The sequence below is a fragment of the Myotis nattereri genome (genome assembly GCF_964212035.1).
Source record: "Myotis nattereri genome assembly, chromosome: 4".
In the NCBI taxonomy this organism is placed as follows: domain Eukaryota; kingdom Metazoa; phylum Chordata; class Mammalia; order Chiroptera; family Vespertilionidae; genus Myotis; species Myotis nattereri.
The window spans coordinates 37293708-37306851 of record NC_138079.1 but is presented as its reverse complement, the minus strand read 5'-3'; the positions used below and the strand labels follow the sequence as shown (position 1 = coordinate 37306851).

At 35.2% G+C, this 13144-nt stretch overlaps 1 protein-coding gene across 1 annotated transcript in view; it reads right to left on the bottom strand.

Annotated features, from left to right (window-relative positions):
• Window positions 1–3743: 3743 nt before the first annotated feature.
• The window catches only part of BDP1 (BDP1 general transcription factor IIIB subunit), a gene marked incomplete at its 3' end in the record, with an annotated part of 90000 nt that continues 80599 nt past the window's right edge, over window positions 3744–13144 (bottom strand). Inside the window, exons 36-39 of the mRNA XM_081090039.1 lie at window positions 12691–12730; window positions 11804–12071; window positions 10491–10737; window positions 3744–3875 (exon numbers count right to left, since the gene is read on the bottom strand). Of these exons, the coding sequence (XP_080946165.1) occupies window positions 3744–3875; window positions 10491–10737; window positions 11804–12071; window positions 12691–12730 (687 nt within the window). The remainder of the gene's footprint in view (window positions 3876–10490; window positions 10738–11803; window positions 12072–12690; window positions 12731–13144) is intronic.

The window sequence follows — 13144 nt, the reverse complement described above, 5'->3', positions numbered from 1 at the left end:
GCATTGCGAAAGTAAACAACACAAGGATTCACACAGCCCATATAAAAAAAATAAAATAAAAACAAAAAAAACAATTCAACAGAAGCCCAATTATTCCTAGCACTGAGGCCAAAGAGAAGTATCTACTATAGATTCCTAGGGAGAATACTGGATGATAAAGTCTACAACTTCATGGTAGCAAAATTCATTTCTTCAAGCTTTTAAACTCTTTCACATAATGTCCCTAAACATGAGTAGACAAAACAATGTAGTCCATATTCATAGCTTTTTTTTTTTAGTTGGATTTTCAGAGAAAGCGGGAGAAACATTGATAGGCTGCCTCCTGTACGCCCCCTACCGGGCATGTGTCTTGACCTGGAATTGAACCGGCCATCTTTCCGTGCACAGGATGATGCACAAGCAACTGAGCCAGGGCTCATAGCTCTTTAATGATCTGACAAAAATCCAAGACAAAAATTTTGTGTATCTGGAGAAATTACTAAACTACTCCTTTAGGAAAGTTTCCACAAGTATTTCTCCCAACTAAATGTTTGGACCAATACTTTGCCACTGAAGGGACAGAACGTAACTTGAAAGAACTAAGCAGAACTAAGCAGAAATGCACCCTCCTCCCTCTTCAAGGACGAGGCAGAGACATGCTCTTCTCCCTCTCCTCTATCTTGTCTTGCAAGGCTGGGCCCTCAGCCCAAGCCGCACCCCTCACCCCCGAGAGTGACCACAAGAATGCTGGTATTGTCCTAACTCTCCCAACCACCCACCTGAGTGGACCAATGAAGCTCCAGAAATGTAGCTAAGGTCCTAATAAGGCTATAGTGGAGGATGGCTCCAACCTTCAGAATGTGATGGTCACTTCCTGACCCTTATGCTGTAAAACCCTGACCAATCTCTGTAACTCACGTCACCCCTAAAGCCCACCCGAAATAGCTAGCCCTATATAACCTTTGTTCTCCTGGGACACGCGCTCTCGCCTCACCGCTGCGCCGGATAGAGGTTGGGAGCCAATTCTAGAATTGATCAATAAAGACTCGTTGCTTTTGCATCGGAGGAGGCTCCCTGGTGGTGGATTATTGGGGACCCCGAACCTGGGCATAACAGAGCTTCCTCATATTTTGGTACCCACGTGGGGTCCTGGGACCAATCCTCACAGATACCAAGGGATGACCGTACTATATTTTTACGGAAGAAAGAAAGTATAAGCTGTAGTGAAAACTTCTAGTTTTGGTTAACTAAACATTAAGAAAAGGACACAACAAAAATAATATAAAATAACTTTTATTTACATAATTTATATCTGTAGAACATAATTGCTTTCTTTAAAACAAGAAAATTTACAAATGACAGATATTGCTTTTTTGTCAAAGACTTCTTCAAGCAAGATAGTATACATGGTCACTTCTATTTCAACTAATATAGTGGTAAACAGTAGATATATTTTTATTTGTGCCTCAATCATTTACCAACAAATTAGTTTTTTAATCCATCATGTTCACCATTTTCTAAGATGTAAGTGTTCAGGAGGAAAAAATCAAGAAAAAATAAAGACCTTTATAATCATATCTCCTTTAAGATTCATAAAATACAAATTCTTCCCAGCATCATCTTTACATGAATTAGATTAAATACAGGTATGAACACGTCTTTCCACCTTAAAGGGTAAATAAATACACTGATTAAGGTTCTCTTTCTCCAAGATTAGTTTTAAGGATATAATAGCAGGGTAATTTAGCTGGGTGACTTGATTCTCTATTACAATAAATGCCCAAAAGATAAAATTAATCTTTATACAGTAAGCAGTTAAATCTTTCATAAAATTAATTCACTGCAGATGAACAAGATACAGACATTAACAAAGTTAAAACATAAATATTATACAAGAGATAAAATAATAGTTTGATTGTGGCAACCTAACACCCAAATTAATATTAATCAAATCATAGAAACCTTTCAGAATGAGATTTTTAAAAATTTATAAAAACAAGGCATTAAAATAGCAATGTGATTTATTACCATGATTCTTGTGATCACATGAAATAAATAAATGCATACCTACAGAGAATTTCCACTCATATTTATAGATCCTCCTTTATGAAAAAAAGTTAAACTATAAATTTCACTATAATAAAATGAAGAAATGCTCTAATATCAATTGTTTTAATTAATTAGGATTACTGTTGTACTTCCTCCTGAGCCATATCCTATTTTACTAATGAACTTGAAAACTGTCCTCCATTTTTTTCAATATACAAACACAATTATCTAGACATTAAAGTATCTTCCCATGAAATACTGATCATCCCATAACGCAATCATTACTTTAGTTAGGCACAACTTATAACTTCAATGACAAAAATATCTCATAGCTAAAGACATCAGCACCTTAAGGTAAGAAAATTACTGTCTCACACAGAGGGTCAAACTAAAATCGCAATCCAGCCATGTCCATCATTTACGTATGGTCTGTGGCTATTTTCAACTGAAATGGCAGAGTTGAGTAGTTGCCACAGAGGCCATCTGGCTCAAACAAACTCAAAACTATTTTGTGAAAACATGTTTCTGACTCCTGACTAATTTTTTATCAACTCAGGGTAAATCTGCTTTTTGAGAAGCTTAATTGAACTACACTGAAGATTTACTTGGGTGAATAATTGAATTACATATATAAATCACAAAATTGAAAACTCAAATTCATATTGATAATTACTGACTTAATAGTCTTATTTTCTGTTTTTAATATCACAATTATGTTCTGTACTTAAAGGCCTAAATATTCCTTAAGCAGAATTTAATGGGGGGAAAACTATTAAATTATTTTTCTTTAAAAAGGAATGTGTGTGTGTGAGTATGTGTGTGTGTGTGTGTGTGTATGGAAAGGAGATTGACTTTTGTATGGAAATTTGCCTCATAAAAGAAGGTAAGGTATTTTCTTTTCCATACAAATCCTGAGATTATCCAAGAAATAAGAAAAACAAAACATTCACAGTACAAAGTCAATATACTAAAACTATGAGAAAAAATGTTTTCAAAACATATACACTATCCAAATACTTTGTTATATCACTTTAAATATCTTTAAAATTAAAGAGGGAAAGGAGACAAATTGTTAATGCCTTCTTTACCCATATTCTGAAGGGTGAAAATAATTAAAACTGAATATCCTTTTAAATAAAATTTTTAAAAATAAATAAGCTTTTTGATGTTTCATCTTTATAAATAATAAGTTTAAATACTATTTTTTCAATTAGGACTAACGTTAACATGAATTAGAAAAATACATATTTTTCAGTCAGTCAAATAGCTGATAATAGAAAAGTTTTTAACAATTGACTGTCATATACTTAGAGGCAACTGAAAAGGCCTAATCACCCAAAGAAAAATCCAAACAGAAAGAACCTTCACAAAAGTAGTTTGCTAAGTGTTAAATATAACCCACCTCCAAATACATCAGCACTGAGATTTATACAGACGTTTATCGGCGAACAACATTCCAAAATGTCCATGTGTTTTCAGTACAGGAAGAGTCAAAATGTAAACAAGAGGTACTATTTCTGTCTGAAAAAGCAGTCTTAATTGCTTGGTAATTCCAAATTGCTGAATCAGTCAGAATAGAAGGAATTTTAGCAATGTTTCCCACTGATTATGAAAACTTCAAATCAAGCTCATTAAATACTCAAAATCAGCATAAAGAAAAACAAACATGATGCTTTTTTAAGTCTGGAAATCCTAGACTTAAAAAAAAACAACTTTCATTCTGTTTTATCCACTTCAATAAAAATATCACTAAAGAAATATTCAGAGACTGTGGTTGGCTCCTCTTCAAGTACCTGGTTTTGGACACTTTTACATTCTTCTTTTGGTAAGGAACGATCACAAGAAACCTAAAAAGATAATAAAAATAAGTATGCAATATAACATTTTTATATTGCAATGGCAGTCTAAATTGATATGTTTGAAAAGCAATCTAACATAAACATATGCTCATTGATCTAATAATTTCATTTCTATGCAACTACATTAAGAAAATAATCCTAAACACAGTAAGAGTTTTGTGAATAAGACAGCATTAATTATAATAAAATAGCATGACATGATTAGGTTAATTGTAGTGTATCCATGATCCCTTACATCAAGCTAATTTCCATGAAAAAAATTTTAACAATAGAAAAACATAACATTAAATCTACAATGACAGTATCTTATTTTTTTCTTTATTAAGGTATTACATGTGTTCTTATCCCCCCATGACACACACAACCCCACCCCCCACCCCCGCTCATGCCCTCTCCCCCTATGTCTGTGTCCATTGGTTATGCTTATATGCATGCATACAAGTCCTTTGGTTGATCTCTCCCTCTTACACCCGCCCTCCCCTACCTTCCCTCTGAGGTTTGATGGTCTGATCGATGCTTCTCTGTCTCTGGATCTGTTTTTGTTCATCAGTTTATGTTGTTCATTATATTCCACAAATGAGTGAGATCATGTGATATCTATCTTTTTCTGACTGGCTTATTTCACTTAGCATAATGCTCTCCAGGTCCATCATTGCAAATGCTGGTTCATTCCTTTCTACAGCAGCATAGTACTCTATTGTGTAGATGTACCACAGTTTTCTAATCCACTCATCTGCTGATGGGCACTTAAGCTGTTTCCAGATCTTCGCTATGGTAAATTGTGCTGCTATGAACATAGGGATGCATATATCCTGTCTGATTGGTGTTTCTGGTTTCTTGGGATATATTCCTAGAAGTGGGATCACTGGGTCAAATGGGAGTTCCATTTTCAGTTTTTGAGGCAACTCCACACTGTTCTCCACAATGGCTGCACCAGTCTGCATTCCCACCAGCAGTGAAGGACGGTTCCTTTTTCTCCACATCCTCATCAACACTTGTCCTTTGTAGATTTGTTGATGATAGCCATTCTGACAGGTGTGAGATGGTACCTCATTGTCATTTTGATTTGCATCTCTTGGATGATTAGTGACTTTGGGCATGTTTTCATATGTCTCTTGGTTTTCTGAAAGTCCTCTTTTGAAAAGTATCTATTTAGGTCCCTTGCCCATTTTTGATTGGATTGTTTATCTTCCTTTTGTTAAGTTGTATGAGTTCCCTGTAAATGTTGGAGATTAAGCCCTTACCGGAGATAACATTGACAAATATGTTCTCTCATGCAGTGGGCTTTCTTGTTTTGTTGATGGTTTCTTTTGCTGTGCAGAAGCTTTTTATTTTGATGTAGTCCAATTTGTTTATTTTCTCTTTAGTTTCCATTGCCCTAGGACAGTGATGGCAAACCTATGACACATGTGTCAAAGGTGACACGTGAACTCATTTTTTTGGTTGATTTTTCTTTGTTAAATGGCATTTAAATATATAAAATAAATATCAAAAATATGTCTTTGTTTTACTATGGTTGCAAATATCAAAAAATTTCTATGTGACACGGCACCAGAGTTAAGTTAGGGTTTTTCAAAATGCTGACATGCCGAGCTCAAAAGGTTCGCCATCACTGCCCTAGGAGCTATATCAATGAAGGTATTTCTTCAGCATATGTCTGATATTTTGCTGCCTGTGGATTCCTCTAAGATTTTTATGGTTTCCCTTCTTACGTTTAAGTCCTTTATCCATTTTGAGTTTATTTTTGTGTATGGTGTAAGTTGCAGGTCTAATTTCTTTTTTTTTTTTTTTTTTGCATGTATCTGTCCAATATTCCCCAACATCATTTATTGAAGAGACTGTCTTGACTCCATTGTATGATCTTGCCTCCTTTGTCAAATAATAATTGAGCATAGTGGTTTGGGGTGATTTCTGGGTTCTCTAGTCTATTCCATTGGTCTATATGTCTGATCTTATGCCAGTACCAGACAGTTTTGAGAACAGTGGTTTTGTAATATAGCTTGATATCTGGTATTGAGATCCCTCCTACTTTGTTCTTCTTTCTCAGGATTGCTGCAGCTATTCGGGGTCTTTTTTTATTCCAGATGAATTATTAGAGAGTTCGTTTTAGGTCTCTGAAATATGCCATTGGTGTTTTAGTGGGGAGTGAATTAAATCTATAGATTGCTTTGGGTAGTATAGACATTTTAATAATGTTGATTCTACCAATCCATGAATATAGTACGTTCTTCAATCTGTTTATGTCTTCCTCTATCTCTTTTTTCAGTGTCTGTAGGTTTCTAAGTACAGGTCTTTTACATCCTTAATTAAGTTTATTCCTAGGTATCTTAATTTTTTTGGTGCAATGGTAAATGGGATTTTTTTTAATCTCTCCTTCTGTAAGTTCACTACTGGTGTATAAAAAGGCCATAGATATCTGGGTGTTAATTTTGTATCCTCTACATTGCCGAATTCATTTATTAAGACTAATAATTTTTTGATGGAGTCTTTAGGGTTTTCTATGTACAGTATCATGTCATCTGCAAATAATGACAGTTTTCCTTCTTCTTTTCCAATCTAGATACCTTTTATTTCTTCTTCTTGTCTAATTGCTATGGCTAGCACTTCCACTACTGTGTTGAACAGGAGTGGTGAAAGTGGGCATCCCTGTCTTATTCCTGTTCTTAGGGGAAATGGTTTTAGTTTTTGCCCATTGAGTACGCTGTTGGCTGTAGGTTTGTCATATAAGGCTTTTATTATCTTGAGGTATGATCCCTCTATTCCCACTTTGCTGAGGGTTTTTATCAAGAAAGGGTGTTGGATTTTGACAAATGCTTTTTCTGCATCAATTGATATGGCTATGTTTTTTTAAAAAAAATATGGAACACTTCACAATTTGCATGTCATCTTTGCACAGGGGCCATGCTAATCTTCTCTGTATTGTTAAAATTTTAGTATATGTGGTGCTGAAGTGAGCACTACAATGATAATATCTTAATAACCAATATAAAAATAGACATGAAACAAAACCGTACCCAAAGGGATCATCACAAATTAAAGCAATTCTATCAAAAATTAGCAGTTATAAATCTATCAAAAATTAAGACAGGATAGTATTGGCACAGACAAAGACATAATTATCAATTAAATAGGAGACTAGAAATACCCCCAACACATATAGATGGAAATTTAGTATCTGATAAAAGTGACGTTTCTAAAAGGAAAATAAGAAAAGTTGGATTATTCAATAAATGATGACAACTATATAATCATCTCAGAAAAAAAAAGCCAGGCGTATACTTCACCAAAAGAAATTCTACATGGATCTAAAGATTTAAATGTAAAAAAATTTATTAAAAATCTACTGTAGCCGTAACTGGTTTGGCTCAGTGGATAGAGCGTTGGCCTGTGGACTGAAGGGTCCTAGGTTTGAATCCGGTCAAGGGCATGTACCTTGGTTGTGGGCACATCCCCAGTAGGGGGTGTACAGGAGGCAGCTGATCAATGTTTCTCTCTCATCAATGTTTCTGGCTCTCTATCCCTCTCCCGTCCTCTCTGTAAAAATATCAATAAAATATATTTTTTAAATAAAATCTACTGTAGCCCTAACCCAGTGGTCGGCAAACCGCGGCTCGCGAGCCACATGCGGCTCTTTGGCCCCTTGAGTGTGGCTCTTCTACAAAATACCACGTGCCGTCGCACACGTACAGTGCGATTGAAACTTCGTGGCCCATGCGCCGAAGTCGGTATTTTGTGGAAGAACCACACTCAAGGGGCCAAAGAGCCGCATGTGGCTCACGAGCCACGGTTTGCCGACCATGGCCCTAACCGGTTTAACTCAGTAGACAGAGCATCTGTCATTTAAATGGTTTGTGCATCAAATGGTTCCATTTTTATTTGGATGTCAGAAATTATTGCAGAGCAAATCTTATCTATCACATACGTACACCTGAGTTGCTGAACTGCCAATATGGAACCATTGTGAAGTGTTCCATATTTTTTCATTTTAACGAAAGAAAGCCAATTCCAAATGTATGAATCCATTTACACAACTGTATATACCAGTAACACGATGCAATTTACTAGCACATCACTTTTTTGGAATGATAAATTTAATGGAGAACTGGTTTCCAGAAGTCAAGGAGAGACTGGGGTGGGGGTGGGTATGTCTATAAAAGGGCACCACAAAGGTTCCCTGTGATGACAGAACTGTTCAGTATCTTGACTGTAGCACTGCCAGTATCCTGATGCTACCATTGGGGAAAACTCGATAAAGGGTATCTTTTATCTGGGATCTCTCTGTATTCGTTTTTACAACTGGTGTGAATCTACAGTGATCTCCAAATAAAGTGTAATTTAAATTTTTTAAGAAGAAAGCGAGAGAAAGAGGAAGCATTTTACTGTTTTGCAAACATCTCCAAGATGTACCATAAGGAAGAGAAAGCAGTATGGAAGAGAATAGTATACTATTATTTATATAAAAAAGAAGAAAAATGTTCATATTTGTGTATACATAAAGTATCTCTGGAAAAGTAAACCAAAAACTGATAACACTATATATTTGTGGAAAAGGGGAACTAGGAAGCTAAAGGACAGATATGGGAAACATTTTACTGTAAAGTCTTTTTCACAGATAAGGAATTTTAAGATGTGGAATATATTACTTATTCAAAATAATAATAACATAGAAATTTGAAAATAACATTTAGTTTAGATTCTTGCCTCTCATTATATACCAAATATACCTCATACTACATACCAAAGTCAATAACCATGAATAGAATTAATTTTAAAACTGAAAATTTTATATCTCTGGATAAAAACTTCCTCATCAGCCCTGGCTGGTTTGGCTCAGTGGATAGAGCGTCAGCCTGCAAACTGAAGGGTCCCAGGTTCGATTCCGGTCAAGGGCACATGCCTGGGTAGCAGGCTCAATCCCCAGGAGGGGGCATGCAGGAGGCAGCTGATCAATGATTCTCTCCTATCATTAATGTTTCTATCTCTCTTTACCTCTCCCTTCTTCTCTGAAATCAATAAAAATATATTATTAAAAAAAAACAACTCCCTGCCAAAGCCGGTTTGGCTCAGTGGATAGAGCGTCGGCCTGCGGACTGAAAGGTCCCAGGTTCGATTCCGGTCAAGGGCATGTACCTTAGTTGCGGGCACATCCCCACTGGGGAGTGTGCATGAGGCAGCTGGTCGATGTTTCTCTCTCATCGATGTTTCTAACTCTCTCTCTCCTTTCCTCTCTGTAAAAACTCAATAAAATATATAAAAAAAAAACAAAAAACAAAAAAAAACCTCCCTAATCATAAAAGCAATTTAAGAAATTGCAAAGAAAATATAGATTTGACTAAACATTCAAAACTTATGTATATAAAAAAAAAAACTCAAAAATTTTAAAAAAAGTAAACTTGAAAAAACTACTTGCAGCAAAGAGCTAGGACAGGGGTCCTCAAACTTTTTAAACAGGGGGCCAGTTCACTGTCCCTCAGACCGTCAGAGGGCCGGACTACAGTTTAAAAAAAAACTATGAACAAATTCCTATGCACACTGCACATATCTTATTTGAAGTAAAAAAACAAAACGGGAACAAATACAATATTTGCATGTGGCCCACGGGCCATAGTTTGAGGACCCCTGAGCTAGAAGGTACATGGCTTTTTTACACACATAAAAATCTCACACAAATTGGTAAAAAAAAAAAAAAAAAAGAAAGAAAAACCAATACTAAGATCCTGAAAGCTATAAATTAGCAAGATAAAAAAGGAAAAAATAAAATATCTGGTAAATACTTTGAAAAAAAACAAGTCACTAATAACTGAAGAAATGAAAATAAACAAATGAAATGACATGCCCACACCTCTACCATTATATTAAGAAAAAATTTTATTTGAAGAGTTATTTATCTAATGCTGGCTAGAACGCGATTAAACTGGCACTGCAGTGCTGCTGGTAATGACAGCACTGTTCTCCAAAGTAATTTGGCAATAATAATAAAGACAGAAAATCTTGGTCTCAGAAAATAATTCTGGCAAACAACATAAAAAATTTAAAAAATTTTAAAGGTTTTTGTTTTTTTTTACAAAAGTACTCCTTCAAGTTTCATGCTACCCATTAGAGATCACCAGCCATTATTGAGATCTTAAGTCACCCCAATATTCTTCTGAAGTCTTTGACACAGGTTCACAAATATTTCCATCCCAGTACTTCCCACATGCACAGCTTCAGAATGCATAAAAATAAAATATACAAACAAATTCTAATTTTACCTTGAATTCTTATGTGTCAGGATATTTCTCGGCAAGTAAATAAAATGCAAGCACTGCTTTGTTTTGCTTCTATAGGTCAGAAGGGTCTTTGCTTTAAAGAAATGGCAATTAAGGGTCTATTTACAGCTAGTTCAATGGCTCTGCACTAATAAACTAGCTGTAACATCCTACGTTATCTTCTTTCAATATAGTGGTGAGTGGGGAGGATGATGGAAAGGAGATAGATAAGATTTTCTCTGCAATAATTTCTGACACCCAAATAAAAATAACGATTGCCATGTTTTTACTAGTTGAGTCTGATATCCAACCCGTTCTACATAAACAACAAAGCAAGTAGTTAAAACATGCATACCTGAGTTGCTGAACTGCCAATATTCTCAGATTGAGTATTAACAACACTTGGAGATGGAAGCATATTAGAGGACTCTTGAACTTTTTTCTGGCTTTCACTAAGTGGATTGGATCTTTTCAAATTCTGTCTTGATATAGGTATAAGGGGTTTTAGGCGTTTCTTTCTATGAACCTGAGTAGGTTCATCAGACTCCAAACTATTCTTTGAACATATTAAAGACAAAAATCCCAGGGGTCTTCTGCCAGGTCTAGAAATACAAACATAAAGACATTCAAGAATATCCAGGAAAACACATTCTTAATAACAACTCCTTTCCATTAATCCTACGATGGCATAGGTACTAGTAATACGTCATTAGTGCATAAATTAGTGCTTAAAAATGCATACAAATCACCCGGGTATCTTATTAAAATGAAGATTCTGACTGAATTAATGGGGGGTAGAGCCTGGGTTCTGTATTTCTAACAACTTCTCAAATGATGTCCATGCTGCTGGTCCCATGACCATACTGAATAGCAAGGCTCTAGAGAAGATGTCAGCAAACTAGGCCAAATGTAGTCCACCACTTGATTCTATAAACGAATTTTACTGAACACAGTTGTGATCATCTGTTCAAATGATTGCTTTTGCACTATAAATGCACGGTTGAGTAGTTGCAAAGACATAAAGGCCACAAAGCCTAAAATATATACTACACGATTTTTAGCAAAAAAATTTGCTGACCCATATTCTAGAATACTGCTTCTCAATCGGTTTTAACCCAAAACCCCATGATGCCTCCCTCCTTCTATATTCAGCACATCTCTTAGACTAGAAAAGATACTGCTGAGCTTCACTTTCTGTAGTTTAGACAACAAGAACGGTAGACTCATTACATATGCCTTTGTAAGCTACACATGCCCTTCCCCCTTTCCTTTTGTGGAGGTTAGTGCATGTCCTCCCTCTTCAACTCACCAACACCATATTAATGACTTTAATACTGCTGACAAGAACAATAATTATCCATAACCCAGAATGCTTAACTTCTAGAATATGCGGAAAATAATGTGGGGAAAGCCGGCTTTGGGCTTAAATTCCACACTTACTCTCATAGAGACAAAGCCATGGTTTGCCTCTTTGCTATGCCATACGGGAGAAAAATGCACATTTTCTGGGACCTCAATAAAACAATATCCAGAACTACTTCTGATGTTAACCCTATGTCTCAGATAATCTACATGTGCACTGGCAGCTACTATATGACAGAATAAATAAGGATCAAAATAACCAAGGACAATGTCGAAAACCAAATGTATAATACTAAACTCTGATACCTGGATAGTGGGGTTTTTGAAGATGATGTGATGCTATCCACTTGTTCAGACTTAGAAGTTGCACAAGTTCCTTCTTCCTTATCAGACACAATCACCTTATCCTGAGGTAACTGAGGTGTATTCTTTTCTATATGTGTATCTATTATTTTATCAAGAGGTCTAGATCCCATACTCTGAAAAGTTGCTTCAAGTTGCTCTTTCTGAGGTTCTGGTGTTGTATGTGTGCTTTCTGAAGTAGGGAAGATATTTTGTCCCTTGTAAGACTTCCCTTAAAAAAAAGAAAAAAAAAATGGTAAGTACATATATTGAAATTAACACAACCAATGGAACTTCAATATCCGAAGGAAAAAACCCATGACATTCTATCTTAAACAGCTCTAATAAGCTAAATTATAATTAGAGTAAGCTAAATTATAAATTAGGGAGTTACCTAGACGTTTAAGAATAATTTAACTAGCTAAAAGTTAAAGTAACAGCTTCTCAAGAATAGTCTTATCAATATATTTTCACCTAGAAAATCTTTCTCCATAAATATTTCTTAAACTAACAAAGTGATCATTTTCTAATCTCAGGGTATAGCGAAGGACCTATGAAAACTCCTTTGTAGCCAGCTTTCTAATTCCTAAAATGTAGTTGTTGAGCTGTCTCAGAAATCCTGTAGAGATGTGGTTTTCTAATAAATACAGGAAGAACGTAGACTTTTATGGATACCAAAGTGCCAAATCCATAATCTCAGCAGGGAAAAAAAAAAAATCTAATAATAAAAGCATGATTCTTAGAGAACAGTGAGCAAGACTCTGCTTCAATCCCAAATTTGAACAAGATGCATCAAAAATAATCAGGGGTACTTAGGAAAATATAATCACATTAAAATTTATTTCACTCACCTGTTTCCTCAAAAACATTTATTAATTCCTTTGAACATACCTGTTTTAAGAAAATTTACAAAAAAAAATTAGAAATCCATTTATCAAATAAAATGAAGCAGGCTGGGAGAGGTCAGTGAGGGGAAAAGGAGACCTATGTAATACTTTCAACAATAAAGAATTTTTTTAAAAAGTTAACCAAAAAAGTCTGCATGTGAAAACCACATAAAATAGAGTCAAATGAAAAATAACCAACTGGGAAAAAAATACCTGCAACTCTTATCTCAGGCATATATATATATAGGAGAGTTCCTTCAAATTCATAAGAAAAAGATTAACAACCCAATTAAAAAATGGGTAAGGAATACAGAGAGTCATCTCACAGAAAACACAAATGGCTTAAAAATATGAAAAGATGCTCCATCCTTACTCATAATAAGAGAAATTAAAACTACTCTGGAGACCATTTTTCACC